This window comes from Eptesicus fuscus, chromosome 20, assembly GCF_027574615.1.
Source record: "Eptesicus fuscus isolate TK198812 chromosome 20, DD_ASM_mEF_20220401, whole genome shotgun sequence".
Classification (NCBI taxonomy): Eukaryota; Metazoa; Chordata; class Mammalia; order Chiroptera; family Vespertilionidae; genus Eptesicus; species Eptesicus fuscus.
The window spans coordinates 18593591-18621531 of NC_072492.1; the positions used below are offsets into that span (position 1 = coordinate 18593591).

At 38.6% G+C, this 27941-nt stretch overlaps 1 protein-coding gene across 1 annotated transcript; it reads left to right on the plus strand.

Moving 5' to 3' along the window:
• The first annotated feature begins 1296 nt into the window (after window positions 1-1296).
• On the plus strand, window positions 1297-27866 carry NUFIP2 (nuclear FMR1 interacting protein 2). Its single transcript, XM_008147840.3, has 4 exons — window positions 1297-1652; window positions 7483-9207; window positions 16854-16886; window positions 19347-27866. Exons 1-4 carry the CDS (start codon window positions 1361-1363, stop codon window positions 19397-19399), a joined length of 2103 nt encoding a protein of 700 aa, XP_008146062.2. The 5' UTR covers window positions 1297-1360; the 3' UTR covers window positions 19400-27866.
• The last annotated feature ends 75 nt before the right edge of the window (window positions 27867-27941 follow it).

Consider the following 27941-nt stretch of genomic DNA (forward strand, 5'->3'; position numbering starts at 1 on the left):
TGTGAATGTACTTTCTGCTATTGAACTGTATACTTAAAAATGGTTACAATGGTAAATTAAATACCTCAATATAACATATAAAGCATAATATACACACATACATATTCAGTTTAAGAAGTATATACAGGGGTGGTAAAACTAGGTTAATAATAAATACAATAACAAATAATACAAGAATAAACTTTGTTTCCACCATATTCACAACTGTAAACCTACTTTTGCCAATCCCTGTATAATCACCACTTAGGTCAAAAAATAAAATACTATCACAGGGTATCCCTATGTCCCTCTCCACCCTAACCCTTTCTTCCTTACTGAGTAACCACTATCCTGACTCAAAATTAGGCTGTTATGTGATAATGCTGGGTAAGTTAAATCAACCCTACAAAATGCAATCGAGTATTTAAATTCCAATATTTTCCATAAATGCAAAATTTATTTTCAAAACTTAGTAACTTTTAAAGTACTCTTTTCCTTCTTTCAGTCTTGAAACTCTTTTTTTATTCTAAAACCTATCTTGGTTCCACAGTTGACCTCACCTGCAGAGTTAAAAAACACACACCACAACTAATTCTGTGTATATTTTAGATTTTTATTCCTCCCGCTCTCTATTGCCTCCAACTACAAAGAAACAGTGATTTAAACCCTTTGTGCCCTTTTAGGAAATTACACAGATACCCCATTGTGGAACCTTATAATCCCTTCGTGGAAAGGAAGAGATTAGCATATGAATATAAAGCAAAATTAATCCAGAATACAAAATGATCTACCGATTGTGAAGCTCTTGTAATCTTAAAAATGTACTTGTTTCCTCTTTTTGTATGGTCCCTTTAGTGGTCTCGGGGTTAAGGGAACTGAGCTTCCCCTCTGGTTACCCGGAAAAGGATTAAAAAAAAAAAAAAAAAGCCAACGGATTCTAGGAGATGCAAAACCAACAGATGGCTCTCCGAGTCAGTGGAATCGCCCGTGGAATCTGCTATATCGGACGTGAGCTTGCTTGCCGGCGAGGAGTGTGGAAAGTGCTGTCTGCAGACTGCGCGGTGGAGGAGAGAAGGCGACAGGAGAGAGAGCCATAGTGCTGACGTTGAAGGCCCGGCCCTGTGAGGTTGCACCGGGTAAGCGGCGTTGGCCGGGAGGCTGGGGCGAGGAGGAAGGAAAGAGGATTTGGCTGGGGGCGGGGCCTGCGGCGCAGCGTGGCTCCTGATTGCTGGAGCGCGGCTGCCAATCTCGCAAAATCGCTGGGTTAACCAGTGCGCTGGCGAGACGCGCTCAGATATACGGAGGGAGCCCGGGGAAGCAGTCTCAGATCCTGACGGTGCAGCAGCCCGCAGCCTCAGCCAGGGAGTCCCAGTCGCTTTCAATGGAGGAGAAGCCCGGCCAGCCACAGCCTCAGCACCATCACAGCCACCACCATCCGCACCATCATCCCCAGCAGCAGCAGCAGCAGCAGCAGCAGCAGCAGCCGCACCACCACCACCATTATTATTTCTACAACCACAGCCACAACCACCATCACCACCACCATCACCAGCAGCCTCACCAATACCTGCAGCATGGAACAGAGGGCAGCCCCAAGGCCCAGCCAAAGCCGCTGAAACATGAGCAGAAACACGCCCTCCAGCAGCACCAGGAAACGCCGAAGAAGAAAACAGGTCTGTGAGGGAGGACGAGTGGGGGAAGGGGGATGGGGGTGGGGGACCGGGGAGATGGGGGTGGGGCTGGATCTGGAAAGCGCGGACCGGGTCGGGGTGCGGGGGTGCGTGTGTCCGTCTCTCCGGCGGGTTTGGGAAGCCCCTTTCCTTTCTCCCGAAGCTCGCGCTGGGGGGGTGTGCAGCGCCCTTTCCTTCCCCTCAGCAGGGGAGAGGCCCAACTAGGCCAGTGTGACCTTCCCGGCCCCCGCCCGGGCTGGAGGGGGACCTGGAGGGCTGGTCTTGGGAGTCTGGCCTTATTATTCCTTTCCCGTCTACCTTCCTGCGGCCCTGGGAGCACCCTCATGTGGGGGCCCTGAGTTGGGGCGAACCTAGCCCCCCAAACCCTTCGGGGTGTAACTCAGGAAGGCCTAGCGAATCCCGACCAGGGTGGCGTGCGAGACGCTGTTGCAGGCGGCCTGCAAAGGGGAGATCTCGGGCAGAGTTGAGGAGGCGCCCTCTCTTACCCTCCACCCCAAGCCCACCTGTGGCCTTGGGGTTCCCCGTCTGGGGTTGGGGGGCGGTTGGGACCCCTCGTCTCTCGGGTCATTTCTACCCCTAGACGCCCCTTTTGGGCACCGGACCCCGCCATCCGTCCCCGCGGCTGCTCCCGTGGCCGGCGCCCCGTGCCCGCTCCCCCCCGGAGCCGGCGCGGCTGGAATGTTCTCTCCTCCTCGCGGGGCCGCTTCCTGTCCGCCATGTTGGAAGCCGATTCCTGTCACAGACTCCGGCTCGCTGAGGAGCGGAGTGGGGGGGGGGGCGCCGAGGGGCGGCCGGCGCGGCGGAGCCGGTGGCTCGGGGTCCCCACCCGCGATCGCTTAGCCCCCGGCGCTGCGGGGACGTTGACGCCCCCAGCCCGCGGCCGCCCCTCCCCCGTCGCCGGCCGGGTTGTGTAACCCGGTGGCGGCCTCGCGGCCCCGGGCGGGTCCCCGGGGTGAGGGGTGGGGGAGGGAAACGGCCACGAGGGGAGCGGCCTTGTGCCGGGCCCCGCGCGCCGGCCGCCGCGTTTCCCGCTCCCGGGTGCGGCGTGAGGCGGAGGCGGAGGCGGAGGCGGTCGGGGCGGGGAGCTGGTCTCGGAGCGGAGCGGAGGGAAGAGGAGGCCGCGGCCGGCGGGCGGCGTCCGCGCGCCCCTCGGGCCGGAGGGCTGGGGGTGGGGGGATACACTTCGGGGAGAGGCGGTGCCTGAAGGTCGGGTGGGGTACCCGGCGGGAACCGGGCTCCCCGGTCACGAGTTTCTCTGCCACAGGAACCTCGTCTCCTGCCAGGTTCGCTCACGACTCCGCCTCGCAGGCTTTCACTGGGGCCCTTTCCTTCTCGCAGCTCATTTTTACAAAAAAAAAAAAAAAAAAAAGGCTTGTTCTGTCTTCCTCCAACCTCCCCCCGGCCCCCAAATTTATCTCTCGGGCTTGGGTAGTATTTTTGAAGAGAGAATGGGAAATGTTTGATTGTATGGGGCAGAGGGCAAGTTTCTTTTGAACTGAGATGGCTCATCCGTGAGGTTGGTTCGCTACCATATTGCCTCGGATGAGGCTTTTTTCCACATTGAAAGGAAAGGTGTTTTCCTACTTTCAAACCCATATTGATCCCCAAACTTGTTTTTAGCAAATGTTAAATTGAGGGTGAAGGTTATTTTAGAAAATATTTGAGAAGGAATGAACTTAAAAGTTTACGACCACGCAGGTTTTTAAAAATAAGGGTTCTTTATACATTGAAGAGAAATGAAGGGAACGGTAAGAAAGTGAACGTTAAACCCAGCATGTCAAATGTGATACATGCACTTACTGAGAGCAGGAAAAGAAAGTGCTTTTGTATTGCAGACTTAATGTGACTGAAGATTGAAATGGGAATGGCTTTTTCCCTTTTGTGGGGGGTGGTTGGGTCTGATGGTGTGCAGTAGAAATGAACATAAAAATGTGTTTAATCTTAAGGATTTGAAACAGTTTAAAAACTAAGAAACTGTACTATACTAAATCTTTTTAACCTTACAGTCAACTTAAAGGTGAGAAAATCTTGCCTTTTTATAGTTGCTTGGAATAGAAGGTAGTATTACTGAAGTGTTTTGTCAGTCAGATATGTACACCTGCAGGGCTCCTCTCTCCACATAGAAGCAGACCCTGAACCATTCAAACTGGCATCCTTCAAATTAGTATTCTTACTCCAGGAGGGGATACAGAGGGGAAACTAGGCTTAGCAGTTTTGAGAGAACATAATTTGGGAGGAGCAGTTTTTCATGTGCGGCCTGGTCACAGTACTGTTGCTTCAACATGCATAAAATGCTGATCTAATAAGAAAAGTTACGATTTTTGAAATGTATCTGCAATATGTTGAGATGGGCTTTTTTATGACTCACAAACGTATAAAGAGGAATGGTTTTTCTTTATCCAGAAGAGGGCGCAAAAGAGGGCCAAATGTGCCCACTAATTTCAGTTTCCAATTCAAAGCTACATTTATTAGGACTCAAGTTTTGCTGAGTCCCTTTGAAGTAGAGTTAGATGCTTTAGCATGGCAACCGTGAATAATAAAAGCACTAGAAGGAGAGGGGGTTTTCCTCAATAATTTTTGTGTTTACTTTTTTTTTTTTTTTTAATAAATAACTAAATTTAAAAAAACGTCTCTCTGGCAAACTTTTTGCATACCAACAAGGTTAACATGGGAAACTTTTTATATAGTTAAATGAGAAAAAAATTTTCTGTCATTAAAACGGAGGTGGAAACAGGAACTATTCATTTAACTGGTGATTTCTGATATCAGAGGCACTAAATATTAGTAATCTAGTTTGCTTCAAAGTCTTGGATTTGGTCCAACTTGGTTTGGACATTGGATTTTTTGATGTTTAAGACTGCTTACCTTTGAGATCTAGCAAATTATAGTTAATGGGCCCAAGGGTAGAAGTCTTTTTTTAAAAAAATACATTTTATTGATTTTTTTACAGAGAGGAAGGGATAAGGATAGAAAGTTAGGAACATTGATCTGCTGCCTCCTCCTGCACACCTCCTACTGGGGATGTGCCCACAACCAAGGTATGCCCTTGACCAGAATCAAACCTGGGACCTTTCAGTCCGCAGGCTGACGCTCTATCCACTGAGCCAAACTGGTTAGGGCAAGGGTAGAAGTCTTTGTTAGCCTGTTATAATATTAAATACTATGTGTAGTTCTCCTTTGGTCTAGAGTTGTGCACGGACAAACTTAACATCTGTTAAAAATGTTAAGAATTTCTGCGTTTCTAAAACGAAAAACAAAAATTTTTAAGAAAACATTCTAAGCAGTGATCTCTTCTATACTGTTTTTTTAAAAAATATATTTTATTGATTTTTTTACAGAGAGGAAAGGAGAGAGATAGAGAGTTAGAAACATCGATTCAGCTGCCTCTTGCACACTCCCTACTGGGGATGTGCCTGCAACCAAGGTACATGCCCTTGACTGGAATCGAATCTGGGACCATTGAGTCCGAAGGCCGATGCTCTATCCACTGAGCCAAACCAGTTAGGGCTCTTCTTTACTGTTTTATAGTTAGACTTTTTTACACCAACTTTGACTTGACTGGCTAATACAGCTTTTTCAGCAGCCAAGAAATAAAATATAACTACAGAAGTTAAGAACTTGTATAGAATATATTGTCCTTGTACAAGTTTTGTGCCACTTTTAGGAAATGATTGTCTTAAGTATGTTTTCTTGAAAGAAAATACCTCTTTGTGCTCATTTTAGTATTCCCATCTTTTTACTTATAAAAGTAAGCCCTGTTGTGAATCTTCCAAAAGACTGTTCTATTCCACATCAAGTTCTTTTAAAACAATGGTTCCCCAATTTTTTTTTAAATCTTAGTATTCCTTATACAGTCCAACTTCGGTTCTTGAAAGTCTCCCATCTTGAACAATTTGGTTCTCAACCAATGGTCACAAAAAATGTCTCTGTTGTGGACAAAACTTCAGTTTTCTACAAGACAACCCTTACTTGCTGATACCTCAGCATGACAAAAAGCGTCTCTCAGGCAACAAAGGAGAGAATGCTTTTGTTGCTGGCGGAATCTACAGATTAGCACAATTTTAAAACAAAGAGGCCATCAAGACTGCTAAGGGTGTGAAAGTGCTCACAAAACAATCACAGGCAATTGAGTAGGTAGAAAACTTGTTGATTGGATAAACTGGTGATGGCATTTTGGAAGGCCAGTTAAGGGATGGTTCAGTAAATTTTAAGGAGTGTTTATAGATTAAACAGTACATTAGACATGTACTGTATATAAGAAAGGTTAAAAATGGAATCATTTGAGGGTCTGGAACAGATTAATTCAATTTACATTATTTCTAATGGGAAAAATGATTTGGTTTTCATACAAATCGCTTCTCGAACAGCCTTCCGGAATGAATTAAATTCAAGAAATGAGGTTCCACTGTACTCTTTTTTTTTTTTTCTTTTTAAGAGAGATAGGAAGGTAGAGGGGGGGAGAGAGAGAGAAACATTGATCTGCTCTCCTTCTCCGTGCACCCACTATTCGGGATGGAGCCCATGACCCAGGCATGTGCCCTAACCGGGAATTGAACTGTGAACTCTTGGTGCATGGGCTGATGCTCAATCCACTGAGCAACACTGGCTGGGCTGTACTCTTAAAATATACAAAGAGCTTTTAATGTGGGTTATATTTATTGATACTATATTAGAAATTACAACAAGATTTTAGAACCTAAGAATATACAAGCTCATGTGCCTTTTAACCCTCAAAGACTAAAGGCCCAAAAGAATGAATGAAAGTGGCAAAGGCAAATTATTTGGTATTCCTATTGGAGGCCCACCCTTTGCCCCCTGTAAAGTTGCTTTAAATGTGTGTATATGTATCCTATTGTGTATCTGTTTCTAATGACTTGAAGATGTTTTGGAAACATTTTATAGAAAGGTAGACAACTAATATCACTATTTTGCTGGTTAAGGAAATGGGAAAAGTTGGACTCAGTTGTATTACCTAAAGTAATAAATTGCTTATGGCAGTTGGAGGTCTTAAACTTAAATACTATTGTTTCAAAAACTAGTTACCTTTCATTGTAGTTTTGTTTGTAAATATTTTCTTATTGCTTCATTTGTGTAGGGCAGTATGACATAGTAATAGATATGTTCCAGATAGATTGGAGTTCATTCAGTTTTCCAGTCCACTTTGTGACTTGGGCAAGTTACTTAATTTATCTAAGACTGTTTACCCAAATGTGAAAATGAAGAAAAATATAAGTGCTTTGGTTTTATACTAAAAGTATGATCTAATATCTGGGGAATGTAAAAATGAATTTAACTACTTTGAAAAAAGTTCACAGGTGTTAGATTTTTGTTTGGCAGAATGCAATAGAAACTGTTTACGGTCACCACCAATCATTTATAGTTGCATAGAAATAGAGTATTCAATGCCCCTATAATATTTAAAATAGCTGTATCAGTATAATGATTTTGCCCAAAGGGTAGATCTGCTCTTAATTGTAAAGGAAATTTTATAACATGTGAGGATGATGGGGCGGTTGAGTATGTTAGATGAGAGGTATTAATAGAAAACTGCTAAATCATGTTCTTTTTGAACTCGGACTTTGGTTTGAATTCCTGCTTAGTCCTGTCTCTTAGTCAACTTCCTAATCTGTAAAATGGGGTTGACAAGTGTCTTTTCAGGGACCTGTGAAATAATATATAAAACTAAAGTTGTTAGTATAGTAATAGCTAACACATAGTAGCTAGCAAACAGTAAATAAACATTCCTTAAATGTTAAGTACTATGTATTTTATATATTATAATTTTTAAAAACCTTTTTTTCCCCCTTCTTAGGATATGGTGAACTAAATGGTAATGCTGGAGAAAGAGAAATACCTTTAAAGAACCTGGGTTCTGATGAAGCTACCAACCCTATTTCCAGGGTCCTCAATGGCAACCAACAAATTGTAGACACTAACCTGAAGCCGACTATAAAGTCCAGCACCTTTGGGAAAGCAGGAATTAAAACTAGGAATTTCATTCAGAAAAACAGTATGGACAAAAAGAATGGAAAGTCATATGAAAGTAAATCTGGAGAGAACCAGTCTGTAGATAAGAGTGATACTATAACAATTCCAAATGGTGTAATAACAAATAATTCTGGCTATATTACTAATGGTTATATGGGCAAAGGAGCAGATAACGATGGTAGTGGATCTGAGAGCGGATATACCACTCCTAAAAAAAGGAAAGCTAGGCGCAACAGTGCCAAGGGTTGTGAAAACCTTAATTTAGTGCAGGACAAAATAATGCAACAAGAGACTAGTGTCCCAACCTTAAAACAGGGACTTGAAACTTTCAAGCCTGACTACAGTGAACAAAAGGGAAATCGAGTAGATGGTTCTAAGCCCATTTGGAAGTATGAAACTGGGCCTGGAGGAACAAGTCGAGGAAAACCTGCTGTGGGTGATATGCTGCGGAAAAGTTCTGATATTAAACCTGGTGTGAGCAGCAAAAAGTTTGATGATCGGCCTAAAGGAAAGCATGCTTCTGTTGCCTCCAAAGAGGACTCGTGGACCCTATTTAAACCACCCCCAGTTTTTCCAGTGGACAATAGCAGTGCTAAAATAGTTCCTAAAATAAGTTATGCAAGTAAAGTTAAGGAAAACCTCAACAAAACTGTACAGAACTCTTCTGTGTCACCATCTTCATCTTCATCCTCTTCATCATCTACTGGGGAAAATCAGACCCAATCTTCAAGTCGGTTATCCCAGGTTCCTATGTCAGCGCTGAAATCTGTTACTTCTGCCAACTTTTCTAATGGGCCTGTTTTAGCAGGAACTGCTGATGCAAGTGTGTATTCTCCAGGGGGTCAGCCACTGCTAACTACTGCTGCTAATAGTATGACACTCATCTCTGCTGCAATTGATCCAGTTCTCCAGGACAAGAGTCTGACTCCAGCAGCTGTTGAACAAATTACTACTAGCCTTTTTATCTACCCTTCAAATATGCAAACTGTGCTGGTGAGCGCAGCCCAAGTGGATCTACCTTCTCAGACCGATCAGCAAAACCTGGGGGATATCTTCCAGAATCAGTGGGGTTTATCATTTATAAATGAGCCCAGTGCTGGCCCTGAGACTGTTACTGGGAAGTCATCAGATCATAAAGTGATGGAGGTGACATTTCAAGGGGAATATCCTGCCACTTTGGTTTCACAGGGTGCTGAAATAATCCCCTCAGGAACTGAACATCCTGTGTTTCCCAAGGCTTATGAGCTGGAAAAACGGACTAGTCCTCAAGTTCTGGGCAGCATTCTAAAACCTGGGACTACTAATGAGAGTGGAGCCTTATCCTTGGAACCCAGTCATATAGGTGACCTGCAAAAAGCAGACACCAGTAGTCAAGGTGCTTTAGTGTTTCTCTCAAAGGACTACGAGGTAGAAAATCAAAATCCTCTGGCGTCTCCTACGAACACTTTGTTAGGCTCCGCCAAAGAACAGAGATACCAGAGAGGCCTAGAAAGGAATGATAGCTGGGGTTCTTTTGACCTGAGGGCTGCTATTGTATATCACACTAAAGGTAACTCATTTGTTCCTATACAAAGATTCTTATTGGTCAATGTAATATATATTTATTAGCTGTTGTATGAAGGGTGAATTTTATAAGTTGCTATGAGAGTCTTTAAGAGTTTTAGAACTTAGCTGATAGTAATTTGGATAAACAGCTGAAGAACTAATTCAGGGTGTTTGGAAATAGTACAGTTCAAGTTTAGAAGAAATGTTCACTTTCCCAACTGAGGTTCTTTAAATAACTTTTTTTGAACAGATGTTCCCACTCCTTTGCTTTTTACATCATATACTTCTTTATTAGTGAGCTTACTTGATAGTTATAATTTGCTTAAAATTAGTATGAATAATGATTGCTGAATGGTAACTAGAAAATAATTTAGACAAATTACAATGGTAAGCACAGTTAGCATTGTAAAGACCAGGCTCCTCAGAGGCTGTACTTTTCATAGCCCCAAAGCCCATGTTAAAAAGAACCAGATATCTTCCAAGTATCATGCTAATAATTTTTCTTAGGATATGGTTTGTGTCTTAAAGAAAAATTTGCTGTATGGCATAAATGGATTTATTTAAATCCACAAAGCAACTGAAGTTTACAACCTCAGTACTTTCAAGAACAGTAGGTTTCAGTCTTCCACCTTCATCCCTCATCCCACCCCCAAGCAAATGCATACCCATGCGTGCATGCACACAACATATACTGCACATTCCCATTAAAAATTTTTTTAGTTGATTTATTTTCCAATTTTTGTTGACATAATGTTAGTTTCATGTACATTTCCTTTTTTAAAAATTTATTTTTATTGCTTTCAGGAAGGGAGAGGGAAAGAGAAATATCAATGATGCCTCCTGCATGCCCCCCTACTGGGGATCGAGTCCATACCCGGGCCTGTGCCCTTGACTGGAATTGAACCCGGGACCTTTCCGTCCATAGGCTGACGCTCTATCCTCTGAGCCCAACCAGGGAGGGCTACATTTCCTTTTTTAAAAAATGTTTTTATTGATTTTAGAGGAAGGGAGAGAGAGATAGGAACATTGATAAGAGTGATATTGGTAGGCTGCCTCCTGCACACCCCTCACTTGGGATTGAGCCAGCAATCCAGACACAAGCCATGACCTGGAATCGAACTCTTGGTGTATTGCTTGATGCTTAACCACTGAGCCACAGTGGTCGGGGCACATTTCCATTTTTGACTGACTGATTTAGGCAGCCATGTACCAATTGCAGGGTCAGGGCAGCATATTCAGGGGGATGTGGTAATTAGCATGATCTCCCTGGAAGAATCACTGGCTGAGAGATGAATAACAAAGCTATTTATATGATTTTTAAGCAAATTATTCAGTCTGCATATCTTTCCTTATCTGCAAATGAAGACATTTAATGACATAAACAGATGTCCTTTTTCTGTTTTTCTTTTTAAAAAATGGGAGCAAGTAGAATTGCCGTATAAGAGTTTAGAATAGAAATCTTGGCAGGTAAAATGATCTCTGTTCACTTTTCTACAGCACTGCTCTTTGGAAGTAAATACAAGTTAACTAGCCCTGGTTAGGTAGCTTATTTGATTAGACCCTTGACCTGATATACCAAGGTTGCGGGTTTGATTCCTGGTCAGGGCACATACAAGAAGCAACCAATAAATACATGGATGAGTGGAACAACAAAGCGATGTTTCTCTTTCCCTTCTTCCCTTCCTCTCAAATCAATTTAAAAAGTTAACCAGGAACTGTATGTATTTAGGAAAGTTAAGGCAAAAAATATGTTTAGTTTCTTAAGACATGGTTAATTATAAGTTAAATTCTGCCAGGGGAGTTAAGTGTTTTTTGGTGTTATTTTCTGTGCCATCTGTCCTTTTAGAGACCATTACTTGGAAAATCTACCAAAGTATTTTGTACTGGTGGTCATTGTGTGAGGATGAGAGGATATCTGGTTATGTTATATCCTACAACTTGCAAAAGATTCTGGGATAAGTTGTTTCATTAGGTGGTTAGTTGGTGGGTTTGTGTGATTTTTGTTATGGAGAACTGCAGGCCTTTTAAAATGGGGGTCTTAACTCCTATTTCTAGGTATTCTGTATTTTCCCTATAGATAGGCTAACTGAATATGAAATTAGATAAACTAAATGTCCCTATATGGATGCAGTTATATTTAGTTTAGTTGGTGTTATTGAAAGATTTGCTTTAGTAAAGTAGGCAGTTTTGATTTTTGTAGTTGGACATTATTGAGATTAAATTAGTAAAGACTGTTTCCCCCCTATAATGATAAGCAATATTCTGTTCAATTAGATCCCAAAGTGGCAGGTTCTTTGAATTCCTGCCATTATTTTTCTATTGCTTTTAGATAGAGTGGAAGTGAGGGGGGAAAGGAGGAGGAAGAAAGAGAGAACCATCAATGTTTCTATTGGTTGCCTCCCACACACACCAGGTATGGACTAAGTCTATAACCGAGGAATGTGCCCTTGACTGGCAGTCAAACCCAAGACCCTTTGGTGTGCAGGCCAGTCCTCTAAACACTGAGCAAACCAGCCAGGGTGAGCATCTGTATTATTTTCTTGGTCCTTTAATGTAGTCTTCAAATGCTCAAAGTAGTCTAGTACTAAGTGAGTTGAAGTTAGGCTTAGAATTGGAAGTTTTGTGTATACCTACTAACTTCAGAAATAAGCCCTTCAACAACTTTATTTGGAAGTAGTACATAGGAGGATGCCTTATGTCAGTTCAGTAGAAATGGTGCATGTTTTAGATTTATTACTTGCAGCCTTAGAAGTACTTTTGATTATTATCAAAACTTTGTTAAATAAGACTGCTAATCTTTGTATTATCTGGGGGCATATAGTACTATTAAATAGCAGTACCAGTATTTAAGGTGAGAGGTATGTCCTCTTTTCCTGTTTATCTAAAGTGGTACTTAAGAGGCAAAATTTTAATGAAGTGATATCCTTTTTTAAAAAAACCAAAAAACTTTTTATTGAGTTTAGAGAGGGAGAAAGAGGAACATTGATGATGAGAGAGAATCATGGATCAGCTAGAGTAACTCTTAACTGTTTCCTCCTACAAAGTAGTTACTCAGAATTCTTAGTTTAGTAGAATTCTTTGATTTGTTGTCTATGGCTTATAACATTAGATTCTAGCTTTCTAAGGTGAAACATTATCTACACTAATAAAAGAGAAAGATGCAAATTGACCATACCTTTGCGATGCCCACCAGCCCATTCAGGAGTGGCTATGCAAATTAACCCAACAAAGATGGTGGGTTAATTTGCATACACAGGTACTGAGCAGCATGGCAGGGGAGGGGGGGTGGCGGGAGGCAGTTGTTCCGCACTGCCCCAGCCACTCCAGGCTTCTGGGCAGCGTGGGAAGGTGTGAAGGTAGTGCCGGCAGCCAGGGGAAGGAAGGCCCATTCTTGCACGAATCTTCGTGCATGGGGCCTCTAGTGTGTGTGTGTGTGTGTGTGTGTGTGTGTGTGTGTGTACACATACATACACACACACACACATACACACATATATATATTTTTTAATTTCAGAGAGGGAGGGAGAGACATTAATGATGAGAGAGAATCTTTGATTGGCTGCCTCCTGCACGCCCACACTGGGGATTGAGCCCGCAACCCAGGCAATATGCCCTGACTGGAAATTGAACCAAGATCTCCTGGTTCATAGGTCAACACTCAACCATTGAGCTATGCCGGCTGGGCTTAAGGCAAATCTTTGGTTTTGAAATGGTCTAAGTCATTTGAAGCCAAGTCAGTTGAAATATGGTAGATGGATGTGAGATGTGTGTTTGGTCAGTGTTAATTTAAACCAGATTGATTCCTTTTACCTGGCTAATAATGCACTGAAGGATATCAAGCATTTAAAATGCTGTTTTTCTTTTCTCTGTCATAGTTTTCTGTACTACTCTTTGTCACTGTTTTCTCTACTACTAAGGAGTTGTGCAACAATTTGTGTGTGTATGTTTTTTCTTTCCCTTATGCTATACCTACCCTAGGCAAAGTATTTTGCTTAGTTATGAAAGTCTTTGACAGGGTATTTTCCTTTAAAGAACTTAATCAAGTAGAGGAGAAAACAATAAGTTTATAAGGTAAGATTTTAAATGTCATAAGAAGGATACAAATAGCTAGGAGATTTCAGTGGAGGAAGAGAATTTAATGCAGTGAAAGTAGAAAGAGTAAATGTATGATATGTTTTCGTGGAGGCAACGGCTTTAAACAGTGGTTTTTTTTTTTTTGTTTTTTAAATACATTTTACTGATTTTTTTACAGAGAGGAAGGGAGAGGGATAGAGAGTTAGAAACATCGATCAGCTGCCTCCTGCACACCCCCCACTGGGGATGTGCCTGCAACCAAGGTACATGCCCTTGACCGGAATCGAACCTGGGACCCTTCAGTCCACAGGCCGATGCTCTATCCACTGAGCCAAACCGGTTTCGGATAAACTGGGTTTTGATAGGGAACCTTTTTAATATATGGAAATACAGAAAAGAGGAAGATAAAGAGTACAGAAGTTGGAGGAGAATCATGAGTAAATGTAGATATTGGACTGGATCCATCCAGTTAGGATGTGCTGAGTGGCTCTAAAAGAGAAGGAAGGTAAGATGCTGCAAGCATGGGTTTCCTGAATTTTGTTTGTTTGGTCTGTCAGTGGGGGAAAAAAAACATTCAAATCTGCAAAGAATTCTTGTGAGCGGAATCTCAATGTATTGGGATAATGCTCCTTGAGAATGGTGGTTTTTCACCTTGTTTTATGCATTACAATCAAAGGAGGAGACAAGTGGGTTACAAGAAATCCATTGGTGGTAGATTAGGGAGGTAGGAGAAAAGCAAAGCTGAGAAACCTCTAGGATTAGATAAAAAGAAAAATGGTAAGACACATGCCTCTTTTACTTAGGTGGCGTGGGTACAGGATAGTTAACAGTCAACTATTAACATGATAACAATAAAGGAATTTGTGGTCTCCCTCTTGCCCTGAGGGTTCCAGAGAAAGGGAGGTTACAAGTTACCCAGACATTCCAATTATATGTTATCAGAGGTGTAAAAGACAACAGACAGGCTTAGTTAAGGTAAAGATTGACTTTTGTTAGGGAAGAATCTAGCCTAAGACGTGACTACCTGCCATAAACAGCTTTTAGTTAAAAAGTTTTAATTTCATACCATCCTTTGTGGTTACTTTAGGTCTCTAGAATTTGTAAGGCCACCACACAGGCCTTCCCTGAGCTAGTCAGGTTAGCATGTGGCCCCTTTTTGTCCACAGGTCCTAATACATTATACTCAAGTGAGTTAGTATTAAGCAGTTGACTGATTTGTAGATTGGTTTTCAGAGAGATTAATGTGATACCAATTTGTAGGGTAGATTGGAAACCCTTTTCTGACTAGAAGTAGGTCAGTTAGACTCTTGGAATAGTCCAGGCAGAGAAATAACAGTTTTCCCTTTCTTCACAGCTAATAATCTTAGTAGAAAATACCTTTAATATTAGTGATTATTAATATTTTAATAATAACCTAACTTTTTCCCCCTAATAATCTCATTACCTGCAGATTTGACTTTGGTTTCAGCCCTGGTTATATTACCTAGATTGGGGTAGGGGTGTCTTTTTCTTCTCTAAGAGACATAGGAATGTATGTAACAAGTAATTAAGATGGCATAAGATCCTTTTTTCCCCAATGAATTGCCATTTTAGCATCTATACTGGGCACTTGATTTCTCATTAAGTCTGCTTTATGAGTGCAATAGTGAATTTACTTTGGTATTAGTCTGAAAGGTAGCTTGTAAGGAATTTGTAGAAGCTAAAATTTAACCCTCAGATTTTATTAGCTTAAGTTATGAAGTTGAGGGAAGTAACCAAGGGACAACTTAAGTTTTTGGGGAGTCAAATGTTATTATACTCAGACTTTTGACTGCACAGGGAGTTGCTGTCCCTAATCCCCATGTTGTTCCAAGGGTCAACTGTAGTTACTTTCATTCTAAAATTTGTTTGCTTTGCTTTAAAGTAGTATGGTTGCTACTATGACTCGAGTGTAGTCCACCTTCGCTCCTACCCCTCAAAAAAGGGACAGGGGCAGGTTGAAGTTGTTATAGCATAGGTGGCTAAAATGAAAAGTTTGATTGTTACTTTTCTTCCTCAATATGTAACTAAATGTAGCTTTATCTTTGCAGTAAGCAAACTTACAATAATGAGCATCAAATAACCTGTATACAGAACTCAGGAATTTATTTGTTGTAAAATGTGAGATTTCTCTACTTTCACTAAAAGGAAAAATGTTGGTTGTATTGGATTAATCTTTTTATAGTCACGTCAACCAAAAAAAGGTGTTTGGGTTTCTGAAAATAAGCCATTCTGAAACACAGAAATTTGTAGGATAACAGTTCTATTCCTGATTGTCTGAAACTAATGGAATTATAAGTTATTATAAATGATTTTGGAGTCATAAATATGACACCATGACCAGAATTCCCTTGTGATGTATCTTCTTTTTTTCTGGATTAGATGGGTTACAATTCTCTCCCCTTCTTAGTCCTCCTAGGAGAGGATGGGCCTCTGCCCAGCAGTTTAAAGGCAATAGCATCCAGCTAAGCTCTTGAACCAAATGACAATCAGTGCATTATTTCCCAGTCTTTGTTAAATAAGAGAATTGTTGTAATACTTTTAATGGGCTTTTATCTGGATAATATAATCATTGGAATAATTAACCTATTTGCTCCAAATATTCAATCTTAGCTCTAGTTTCTTTTGTTTTATTATAATTGGTTGCTGATAAAAATGAAAAACAATTACACAGAATTCAATTATATAGCATAAAATCACCTTTTGTCTTTTAAAAATAGTAGTTGTATGGACACAGGAAGAGCACTTATTCCCAGTATTAGTTATAGCTCATTCTTATTTCTAAGTAGTTTTTTGTTTCTATTAATATGCTAGTATAGTATTTCCTTTCAAGGTCCAATTCTTTTTGATTCTTGTGGTGTAATAGTCATCTACCCTTTTTTTGTTGTTGTTAATCCTCACCTGGGGGTATTTTTCCATTGATCTTTTTAGAGAGAGTGGAAGAGAGGGAAAGACAGAGAGGAACAATGATGTAACATCGATTGGTTGCCTCTTGCACAAGCCCCAACCAGGGTCCGGGCCTGGAAAGAGCCTACAGCCAAGGTACATGCTCTTGGCTGGAACCAAACCCAGGATCCTTTGGTCCGCAGTCCCATGCTCTATCCACCGAGCCAAACCAGCTAGGGCTCATTTACTCTTACTCATCAAGACTTCAAATATCCCTTCGATGAAGCTTTCTAGTATGCTTCCCAGGTAGAGCTTTTGCCTTCTTTATGTATGTCACTATATTTTGGTCATGTGTATATTTCCCTTATTGTGACATACAAAAGTAATCACATTGTAGATAATCTATCTTCGCTATTTATGTAGGCGAAATAGTTCTCTTGGCAGTTTGATTTTAGATATTTAACTTTCTGTAGTCAATACTTAAGGCAATCTGAATAACATTCTTAAGAATATAGAAAAATATGAGTTGTTATGTCTGAGCTTCATAGAACTGTGCTATTTCAACCCTACTTCCAGCCAGCAATAGCCAGTGTAGTTGTTTTAGAGTTCAGCATAACTTTAAAGTGCTCTGCAAAACTTAGTGTATAAAGTAATTTTTTTTTTCCTTTGCAGAAATGGAATCTGTTTGGAATTTACAGAAGCAAGGTAAGAATGTTTAGGTTATCAGAAATGTTAGTACTAATCACTAATTACTATACTTTATTTTGGAATGTGAATAACATGAATAATTGCCTATCAAATATTTAGATTTTGTATTTTGAGTTATTTAATAACTGCAGTCAAAAGGCACTAGCAACCATATCAAGACTGCTAAGGATTGGATAACACTAAGGGAAAAGAATATATTAAGTACTCTTTATCTGCTAGGTAAAGAACATAAATATTTTCTTTTGCTCTTTTTGCTCCTGATTATGAAAATAAGACAGACCATAAATATTTTTAATCTAGGAAACCAACATGAATAAGTGTTTCCACTTATGGTCAGTCTTTATCTGTACTTGTGTGGTAGACAAGAACTGAAATTCATAGTTCAAAAAAATATTTGCTCTTTTAGAAACCTTATTTGGGCTGTATATTCTCTGAAAAGATGGTAAGAAGTCAAGAGAATAGCAAATTAGCTTCTTTCATCCCCATAAACAAGATATTAATAGCAGGAGGACAGGGATTAGATAATCCATATCTGGATTATTTAAAATTTTCATAAAATTAGAATTGTTATCCTTATTAGTATGTGCCTTCTTTCCAAATATATTAAGATATGGTAGTTATGGAATACCTAAAATAAAGTATAGAGAAATAGTCACTAATAGGTTTGGGCCTTCAGAACCCTGTAACTGAATTGTATCTCACTTTCAGATGAATGTGAAATTCCTGGAATTTCAGAACTTGAAGGATGTTAGAGTCTCTTCTTATGACAGATTAAGAAACTGAGGCCCGGAGAGGTTGTTGTTTAAGCTAGAAAGTGGCAGGACTAGAATATAGGTTTCTCTGATTTCCTATTACTGTTCCTTCTTCCAACTTGCTCTTGTTCTTAGGCCAGGTCTTTTTGGTCTTAAAACAGCTATAGCCTAAAGATAACTAGTAAGCTCTGAAACTATTTTGAAATACTTTCTGTGTATCTTTTTATTCAAACACATATGAAAAAAGGGTAGACAATAAAATATACCCTGCAAAAAAAGAGGTAGACCTCTCTTTATACTGTAAAATGACTATTAACTATTAAGAATGAGCATTATTTTCAGGGCAGGATGCCCTTGAAGTCCTAGAAAGAATATTATCTCTTGACTAAATTATTAGATTGGCTCTTAAGATGAGGGGAACTTGAGTTTTTCAGTATTATTTTCAGGTCTTCATACACTTCTGTTAGGTGACAGGTTTTATTGGTTTCCTATTTTTATTAAAGCATGTATACTTTAAAAAGTTCTTGTGATAGGTAGAAATAATCCTATATACTAAAAGGGTAATATGTAAATTGACCCTAATGGCGGAATGACCTGAACGACCGGTCACTATGATGCGCACTGACCACCAGGGAGCAGATGCTCAACGCAGGAGCTGCCCCCTGATGGTCAGTACGCTCCCACAGGGGGAGCTCTGCTCAGCCACAAGCTGGGCTGACTGCTGCAAGTGGAGCAGTGGTGGCAGGAACCTCTCCCGCCTCTGCAGCAGTGCTAAGGATGTCTAACTGCGGCTTAGGCCTGCTCCTCCTGGGAAGCGGGCCTAAGCTGTCAGTCGGACATCCTCTGAGGGCTCCCGGGCTGCCAGAGTGATGTCAGCTTAGGCCCGCTCCACCAGGGAGCGGGCCTAAGCTGGCAGGTGGACATCCCCCGAGGGGTCCCAGACTGCAAGAGGGCACAGGCTGGGCTGAGGGACTCCCCGAGTGCACGAATTTTCGTGCACCAAACCTCTAATTTATAATAAAATCATTGTCTCTCAGAAGAGGGGGGCATACAGCTATATAATAGGGATTTAAAATAAAAATTGGCATCTTGGCCAGACATATTCTGACTGATTTATACTTTGAACTCAGCAGATTCATGGACTTTTGCTGTTTTTGAGAATAAAGGCTAGTTGTGCTATGGGAAATAAAAGGAAGAAATAAGTTATGATTAGGATACAACCAACTTATTTTGAAGTTTTTGGTGGCAAGTGTTACTTGAACAATTTCTAACTATAGACAATCCACACTGGTTAAAATAAAATTTGACTTCATCATTCTGTGAACAAAAGAAAAGAAATCCAAGTGTTTTAGTATTGGATTATTGACAATTGAAGCTTTTTTGTTTGTTTTGGCCTGCTTTTTTTTCTAATATACTACTTTTATACTCAGGAAAAACACATAAAGAAATCCCTTGTTAATGAACTTGACTCTCATATGTAAGAGTCGAGGCTTTCATTGGCTTGAGAACTCTGTTGCTGGGTGGAGAAAAATGGATCATGCATGTGTTAATACAAATAGGAAATGGTCTTTAAATTGTATTTTCATTAAAAGGAGGTACAGTTTAAATGATGATGGTTATTTTGGATTTGTTATTGGAACGTGGCCATTTGAGGATTCCAAACCTTATTTTTATTTATGTATTTCTTTTTTAACCTTCCCTCCAGATCCCAAAAGGATAATCACTTACAATGAAGCCATGGATAGTCCAGATCAATGAAGGACCAGACTGCCTATTTGTAACCTTTCTGCAGCATTAGAGCCACTGTTCATGGGAGACACAAGGCTTTTATGCTCCTAGATCTTCAACGCAGCAGAGGAACCATAAGTAGAATCACAGGATAATATATACAAATATATATATATATATATATATATACATATATATATATAGTTATTTAAAAAAAGGCAACTGAAAGTAATTAGACTTCTTAAGGAATCAAATTTATTTCAAGAGACTACACATGGTTATTTAATCTCCGGTACTGAATAGTTTTTTTTTCTTTTTTTCTTATGTTAGTTTTTGTTTTTAAGTGTGAATGCAAGTGATTAATGAATACAGACTTGTGGTTCTAAAGTTCCTGCTGTCATCAATTAGGCAACAAATGACCCACTGGAAAAGCAAATCCACTTAAGAGATCTCTGTATCTTGTTCTGTGACTAAAGTGATACACTAATCACAGGGAACCCAGAATGAGTCAACATTTTCTCCCACTCCTCCCTTAATCTTTTGGTTATGCTTTGAGCCCTGCAAGAATGCTGGATAAATGCCTTGAAGTTTGCAGGAGTGTATTTTTGTAGCGAGTATGATTTGCATGTCTTGCCAGGAGTTAAGCAGCCTCTGTGGGGTGTTGGGGAAATATTTTCTTTCCTTTTATTTTTTTGTTGGGTGGGGTTAGGGGAGGGCATTGAAGTTTTACAGTTCTGGAATAGTTGGTGGTACATAGTTCACTTGGCTTTAGTTACCTAATGGACTTCAACAAGTGAAGAATCCATGAGTGTCATTTAAAGAAAAGTAACAGAACAAACAATTGGCTTTAGATATTTAATATTAAAATACTCCTGTGCCCATCTTTTAATTATATAAGTGGGAGCAAAAATATATTCTGCTTTTCAACTGTAGGTGCTCCAGACTTGCTCTCTGTCACTAACACTAAATGTGCTGTTTTTCTTGTTTTTCATCGAACATCTAAAGAGAAACTTCTGTACCTTTTTGTAAATTCTCTTTTAATTTCTCAGAAATATCCTAAAGGGAAGAAAAAATTCCATGAAAACTAAAACTTTTAATGTTTTTAGCCAGAGAGAAGATAATAAACCCTGCCAATAGAAGATGTGTTTTCATGCAAATTATACTTCTGAGCTTATTAGCTTTCTAATTATATCTTAATAAATATATTTTATTACTAGAGCAAAATGGGTTTTTTAAGGAAAATAATGTGAAACTCTGGAAATTTTCTTTTGGGCAGAGAAGAGCATTGACCCTGTCTTATCACATTGCCATCTTGTTGCACTGCAGCTTGTATATAGCATGCTAAAATAAGTTTTTTTGTGTGTGCAGAAACAAAGGGTCCAATTTAAGATTGGGTGATGTTAGTGGCATAAAAACAAGTTCTCTGGCCTGATATAGCATCACATTACACACACAGAAATTAGTATATCCATGTATGTCAAATACAGCAGGGCATTTCTATAGAGAGGTATAGTCTTCTAATAAAAGTAGACTGGATACCCTGGAGTGTTCAGGGAGAAAGCAACTACTTTTGCTCAACCCCTTTGCTTAAGAAATGTCCAGTTTTGAACGACTGTAGTATGGATGAGTTTTCTTGTTTTGTTGACTATTTGAGGCTTTTAACAAGTAGTTTTTGAAAGAATCTATTGGACTCAACATAGAATAAATATCTTTATAGTCTGGATTTCTGCCCTGCTTAGATTTTAAAAGTATAAGCATGGATTGCCAATTCCACTTGATGTAAACAAAAACTTTTTATACATTATATATGTATATATATATATATATGTATGTATGTATGTATGTGTGTGTGTGTGTATATATATGTGTGTGTGTGTGTGTGTGTGTGTGTGTGTACGTACATATATACATATATATACATTTATATATATATATATATAAAATAACTTATTGTATCAGTCCAGGATCAGAAACTTGTGGTAGGCCAGTTTCAGATAGTTTCATTTCACCTGTAAACTGTATCACTTTTACTGATATTGTAATTTTTAAATGTATAATATGTTTACAGATGTGCCCTGCATTTAGTCTGCCTTGTTCCCATTTTGATTTTTGTTGAGTCTCCTGCCTGCTTGCCAAAAGCTAGGATGCTTCAGGCCCATGTACAATTGAAAGCAGAAGCATCCTTGAGCTTTAAAGCATTGAACAAACTGGAAATGCAATGAAGTGAAAGAAGTCTGTGTTTTTGTGTTCTTTTTTTAATAAAAATTTTCAAAAAGTTTTTTTAAAAAACTATATAAGGTTGATTAAAGGAAAAAAGGCTCCAGTTTGTTTTACAGGTTTTAAAGTTCTGCTGTGTGTTCAATTGCCTTGTGTAACCAACCACTTGTCGCCTTAGGGCCAGATTTCACCCCCACCCTTCCATGTCCCCTTCCTTTTTTTTTAACTTTCCATTTTGCTTGCCTGGAATTTTAAAGCTCTTCTGTCACAACTCACAAGAAACTTTCTGGGTTTGTGACATACAGAGGTTGAATTAATATACATTTAAAAAGGAAAAAAAAAAATCCCAAAGCAGTCCCCATCTGAATTGGGCTTTTAAATATAGAAGCAACACTTATAAAATATCTAGAAAGTTGTTGCTTTCCTACTTCCCTTCCATATCCCTCAGGCCTCCATGTTTAGAGAAGCCAAAAAGAGAATGTATCCCTTCTCTGTTTGTCCAAAGGTTTTTCAGAGTCTCACTTCTATATGAGACAATGCAACATTTCACTTTGATTTCACTGAAATTTCCTTGATTATATGGTTAGAGGTATATAGTTAGAATATCTCTTAACCTTCTGGTAACCCTAGTGCCCCATCATATTAACCGTCAGTATTGTGGGGGCATTGGGTTAATGGACTTAATTGCCTAGGTACAAGCAGGACTTTGGGACAAATATCCTTTGTGCTGTTTGGTAACACTTAACTCTCTACTTGTCGCAATCTTTCTCCTTAGGTCCTCACACAATTCCTTACAGAGCACTTATTATTAAAAAAAAAAAAAAAATCCTAAGAGTTGATCTGTTTTCTCATTATTTTTGTGTAAGCTTCTAAAAAAACTTCAGCTGTGATTAATTTAGCACATTTAAATAACATTAATGTGTTGTTTGGTATAAAGAATTTTCCTTCAACTCAGAGTATTAGTACTGTAGCATAAACCAAATACAGTCTAGAGGGGATTTTTAACATCCCTCCATTATAAAGACTGAAAATGGGGTGTGGGTGTGTGTATGTGTGTTGAGTGCTTGTGTGTGTGTGAGGGAAAGAAGGAGATATTAAAAATAGTAAACAAATGTGTGTAAGACATTAGTATTCAGAGAATGAACTTATATTTATTTTGTGCCATTTGTTTTCATTACAGAATAAAGTCAGGTGGTTTTAATCCTTTAAGGGGTAGTGTTTGAAAAATGGCACTAAGAATGAAATCATGACCTATTTTTTTAATAGCTATGAAGATACTAATTATGGGTGAAGATTTCTTTTAAAATCTGTCTTGATTGTAGGCTTCTGTGTCACATACCACTCTCGTAGATGTCTTGAATAATTCCCCCTCCCCACAAAAGACAGGGTGTATTTATCTTTCTCTTTCTTCGCTCCCACTTTGCTGAACTGAAGTTAATTGCATAGCCTTTCCTCTGACCTCCTAGTAATGAACTTTCACATAAAGTGTATTTACAGCATCTGTAGTTAGCCCTTTCTTCTCTGCCTTCTAGGAGGCCATAGAAAATATCTAGGAATTTGTTAATGCCCGATAGTTTTTTCTTGAAATAAATGGCTGGAAAGATTCCATTTTAGAATTTTGTTGTTAATCATCTGCTTACCTAGTCATCACTCAGAATCTATAAAAACTTTATATAAAGGAGAGAAGTGCTGCATTGTTTTCTTCAAATAACAGTTTCTAGGGAAAGTATGACAAACCTCAATTATGAATGTTGTCCACAGTACAACATGTGTTTATTCACAAAGCAGTACATAGCAGTGGTGGTTTCATCCTTATTATTAGGTTTGTTGCTAACCTAATTAGAGGCATCTAATGGTTTATCTTTTGCTGTACACTTTTTCAAACATGAAAAAGCCATTTAGTGTGAAATTGTATGTCACATACCAAAAGGCCACAGGCAAAGAAATCTGTAAGAGGACTGCACTTGATTCTAAATCCCACTAAATAAGGAGTCATTCTTTCAAGGCTTTCTTTAGAGAAATAGATTAAAAGTCTCATGTATAAGGATTAGTAGTGTAGTTATGCCACTGGACCATATTCTCAAATAACATGATCCCTCTTGTATACCTATGCTAACTGCAAAACAGACACTATAGTGGGGAAAACATATTTGGACATTAGTTTTTATGATAGGTTTGTTGGTCCTGCACCAGTTGAATTAGATTCTAATCAGGCATTGTCTTTTAAGTCATACGTAGTACTGAATTTTAAAAGAGAAGGTAGGATTTGCTTAACTTCCCAAAGTATACATATTTGTTTAAAGGGGATGGGCAAAGGACAAGATTAGAAATATAGCTGCTCTAATTTTGCAGAGCCACATAGGTTATCAGTTCTTAATATTGATGTTATTTTTGTTAATGTAATTAACAGGCACCAGGATTCTTTTATGGTGAGAGAGATGGGCTTTTGCTTTAAGCATCATAAAATGGTTTGGGTTTTTTTAATATACTTACATCTATTCAGATGTGAGAAACAGGACCACCCTATGTTGGTTTTTTAAATGGTGAATCATTGGCTCCACTCAAAAGCAGTGCTTTAATGTGTTTTAAATTAAACTTCACAGTTTTGCTACTCAAGAGTCTTATGAATAAATAGTGTTTCAAGTTGTATGCATAATAAAAACACCCAGTGAAGCATGAGTGGTATGTTGATTTTGCATTACTGGGAGTGTCAGCAATTATTGGCTAGAAGCCTATGGAACAGCCATCCTCACATGTGATGGGATTGCTGATTCAGACTTCCCTATTTATCCATACAATTGTGTATGTCCAGAGTTTTAAAGCCATTTTATAATACTGCAGTATCCCTTTTCTACAGCCTTATTAAAATAGCTACAAATGTGTTTTTTTCCCAGTGCAGTATCCCTTTCATTGTATATCAGTTTTACTCCACAGACCAATAAACCAACTAGAGGTAAATTATATAGCTTTCCATATTCCCTTTTTTCCTCAGGTGCTAAACAAAGGCTCCAAAAATGGATACTGCTTTAGTAATGTCTGCTTTATTTTTAAAATATTTCTTTTGCTAGATATAAAGATTTGGTGTTAACAAAATGATTTTAATATGTAAATATGAATGAATGCCTCTAGTTTGCCCCTGTTTGTCTATTATTAGTCTTTCATTTATCCTTTATAGAGGAGGATCCTTTCATGATCTTGAAAACATTTCATTAGGTATGTTGCATTTTTAGAATGAAAATACAACTGTTTATCTGTCTCGGATTAATCCTGCTGCTGCTATGAGAAACTGAAAATCAAAAATGTGATGCACTTTTTACATTACAATATACCATATCTTTATAGGTTGTTTTGATACCTTTCCTGTAGCACAGCCAGTAACAAAAGTGAATGAGTTTTGAAATTCTCTTTGGGAGGGAATCAGTACAATTAACTTTGTGGTATTGGCCTATGAAGGACAATAACGTAGGAAAATAAAAATTCTGTTAGTATTACACTTTTTGGCCTTAAAATGTCTTCTACTACTGAAAAAATCCTTTAAACTTAGTTTTGTTTCTATTATTTCCTCTCTCTGCCTCAAAAGGAGGATTTGGGAAGAATGGCTTAAAGGGAGTAGTATCGGTTTGTTGCTGATTTCTCTTTTAGAAAGAAAATGTCTACTATATAAGCTGAGGACTTAATTTGTTTGTATACAGAAGAGAAATAATGCTGCCCCGGGCCAGTCGATTTAGTTTAATTAAATAAAATTAGAACTCCAACTATTCTGCTTCTCTAGTATATTTTTACTTGGCAAAGATAAACAAGTATAGTAGGAATGCTACTTGACAAGAGAAAAGTCATTTCTCAAGCACATACCCAAACTTGAAGATTGAACCCAAAATAGGAGGAAAAAACACCAAATGGGGTGGAGGAATATGAGAAAGATAAGTGGTCCAAAGCTATCTGGTTATATTTTGATGTTGCCAATATTGCAAAGCCAAAATTTTAATTTGCTTATTTAATATATTTCTTGGCCAGAGATCTATTTTTATATCAATGTGCCTTGCATGTGTATTAAAAAAAATAAATTGGAAAGGCCATGTAGTAATGCCTGAGATGGTTGATGGTTCTTACCACCTCACTAATTTTTATGCAGTATGAAATGCTCATTCTATCGCCCAACTGGTGCTCTCTGTTTAAAGTTATAGATCTTGTCACAAACTGGAACTATTTTATAAACTGGGGAAGTGATTTAATTTACTTTTATTGTTTCTTTTGTTTGTTCTTAGTCTGTTAGTGGCTGTTCTGTAGTGGGAAATAGTAAAAGGACTCTTCACTCCCTTTCCCTCCCTCCTTAGCACCTTCTTCGAGTAATGTGATGACACCATTTCTTGTGTGCTTTGAAAAGTTTCAGCTTGCTGTTTCCTTTAGTGTTATTTAAAAAAAAAAAGTGTTATAAAAAGCATTGTTTGAAAAATCTAGGGAGATAACAGTCCGCTTTAATTTCGAATTCTATGTGAGCTATGATCCAAGTTATTGGCTCTTTCCAACTTTAAAATTTTTTATTGTTAAAGCACCTTGCTTAGAAAAATTTAAATACTTATGTCTGCAACAATTGTCTCAAAATAATGAACTGTGCAATTCTTGTCATTAAAAAAACTCTCCCTAATGTGACTTGTTAGTTTCTCTGTATTTCTTGCCAGTGTAAATGTGAAAAGCTTTGCTTGCATTACGTTTTAGAAATGCATTTTGCACACTCGAATTTTGCCGAAGCTCCATGAAAAGGTTAGATCTCTAAGTAGATGAATAAAGCTATGCACATGTTTTGAATTTTAATTTGTGTGTCATTACCCAAAGTGACTTATCCTTATTACTTTGCTGTTCTTTAGCTTCACCATCTTTACAAACATGGCTCAAAATTATAGTTCTGGGCTAGCTTATCAGTGGAAGCAGAGGAGAGGAAAACTGGCACCTGTTTTAGTAAACTTCAGTTTAAATGAGAGCTTGACTTGTATCTACTAAAGGGCTTTTCTTGAAACAGGGCATTTTTATCAGTTGTATAACCTGTTGGATGCGCTTACTTCCTCAGTGAAATTTTTGGTTTATTTGATAAAATAAAAATGGGAAGTAATTCAAACTGAAATGAAGGAAGGACCTTATGCCACATGGAATTCTGTGATAATTTTATGACTTAAACCTGGTTTAAAGGTGTAGGAAGACCTATTTATCTTTATGACTTTAGCATAAATTTGGCTTAATGAATGAATGAATTATTGACTTTAAATTAGAATCATTATCTTGCTTACGTATCTAAGCACAGGTTGTTTTAAAGATAATGTGTATCTTTTTAAAATTACCCAAGCTGATTAGAACAAGTTTAGAATTTGGTTAAATTGCTGCAGTCTGCATGTACTAAATAAGTAGCTTTATTTCACATGTATGTGTACTTAAAAGATTGTGTAGATTTACTGGCCAGGTTTTGTCAATCATCTTTTAAAAGATTGTTTTATAATCTCTCCAGGACCTTTGTAGAAGAGGCTAATAAGTTTAAGTAGAAGATAATACTAATGGTATTTTCCCCATGCTTCTAGATATAAAAGAAATCCTTGTTTTATAGTTTTTAATTATGTATAGAAGAGTGTTAATTCTCTGTCATCAAGTGTGCTCTTGATGTATTATTGTTGACTTTGAAAACACAGCAGAACCCTTCTGTATCTTCACTGAAAGTGACAGAAACTAAGTTTACTAGTCAAGACTCAAAAGGTGGCCAATAATGCATGGCCTCAGAAGGCATAAATGCAGGAGTGTAGCATCATCTTAGATGGCTCTGGCTTGTCAGCATCTGTCAGTAGTTCACTTATGTTTAGTCTTGTGTGCGTCATCATTTAGGAGCTGAGTTACCTCAATCTGGGGGAAAGGATAATTAGTGAACTACAGTTATATTAGAGGATGTTTTCCTTCTCCCAATTCAAGACTTTTTTTTTTTCACTGTTTGTTTTGCCCAGTCAAAAAGATAGGCCTTTTCTAGATAAAAGAATAGTGGCCAGAAATTTATCCTTTTGCTAAATGCTTAGGTATTTGCCATAGCTGTTTCTGATAGGGATTCTGAAGAAGAGTCAGTTACATAATGATCTTCCTTTATTGATGTCTTACTTCATGTTCAGTGTTTTAAAAATATAAATTACAAACACTCTACATCCATACCAAGATTTACTTATTTTATCAGAAAAAAACTTGAGAACTTTGTAGATCCAATTAAGAGACAATAAGTGTACATGGTTGAATAAAAAAATTTTAAAGTTTTCTGAGGTGTTTGTGTTATGTTCTGTGCTTTAATTAATTAAAAATTACTGAAAACTAAGTTAATAGTGTGACATTG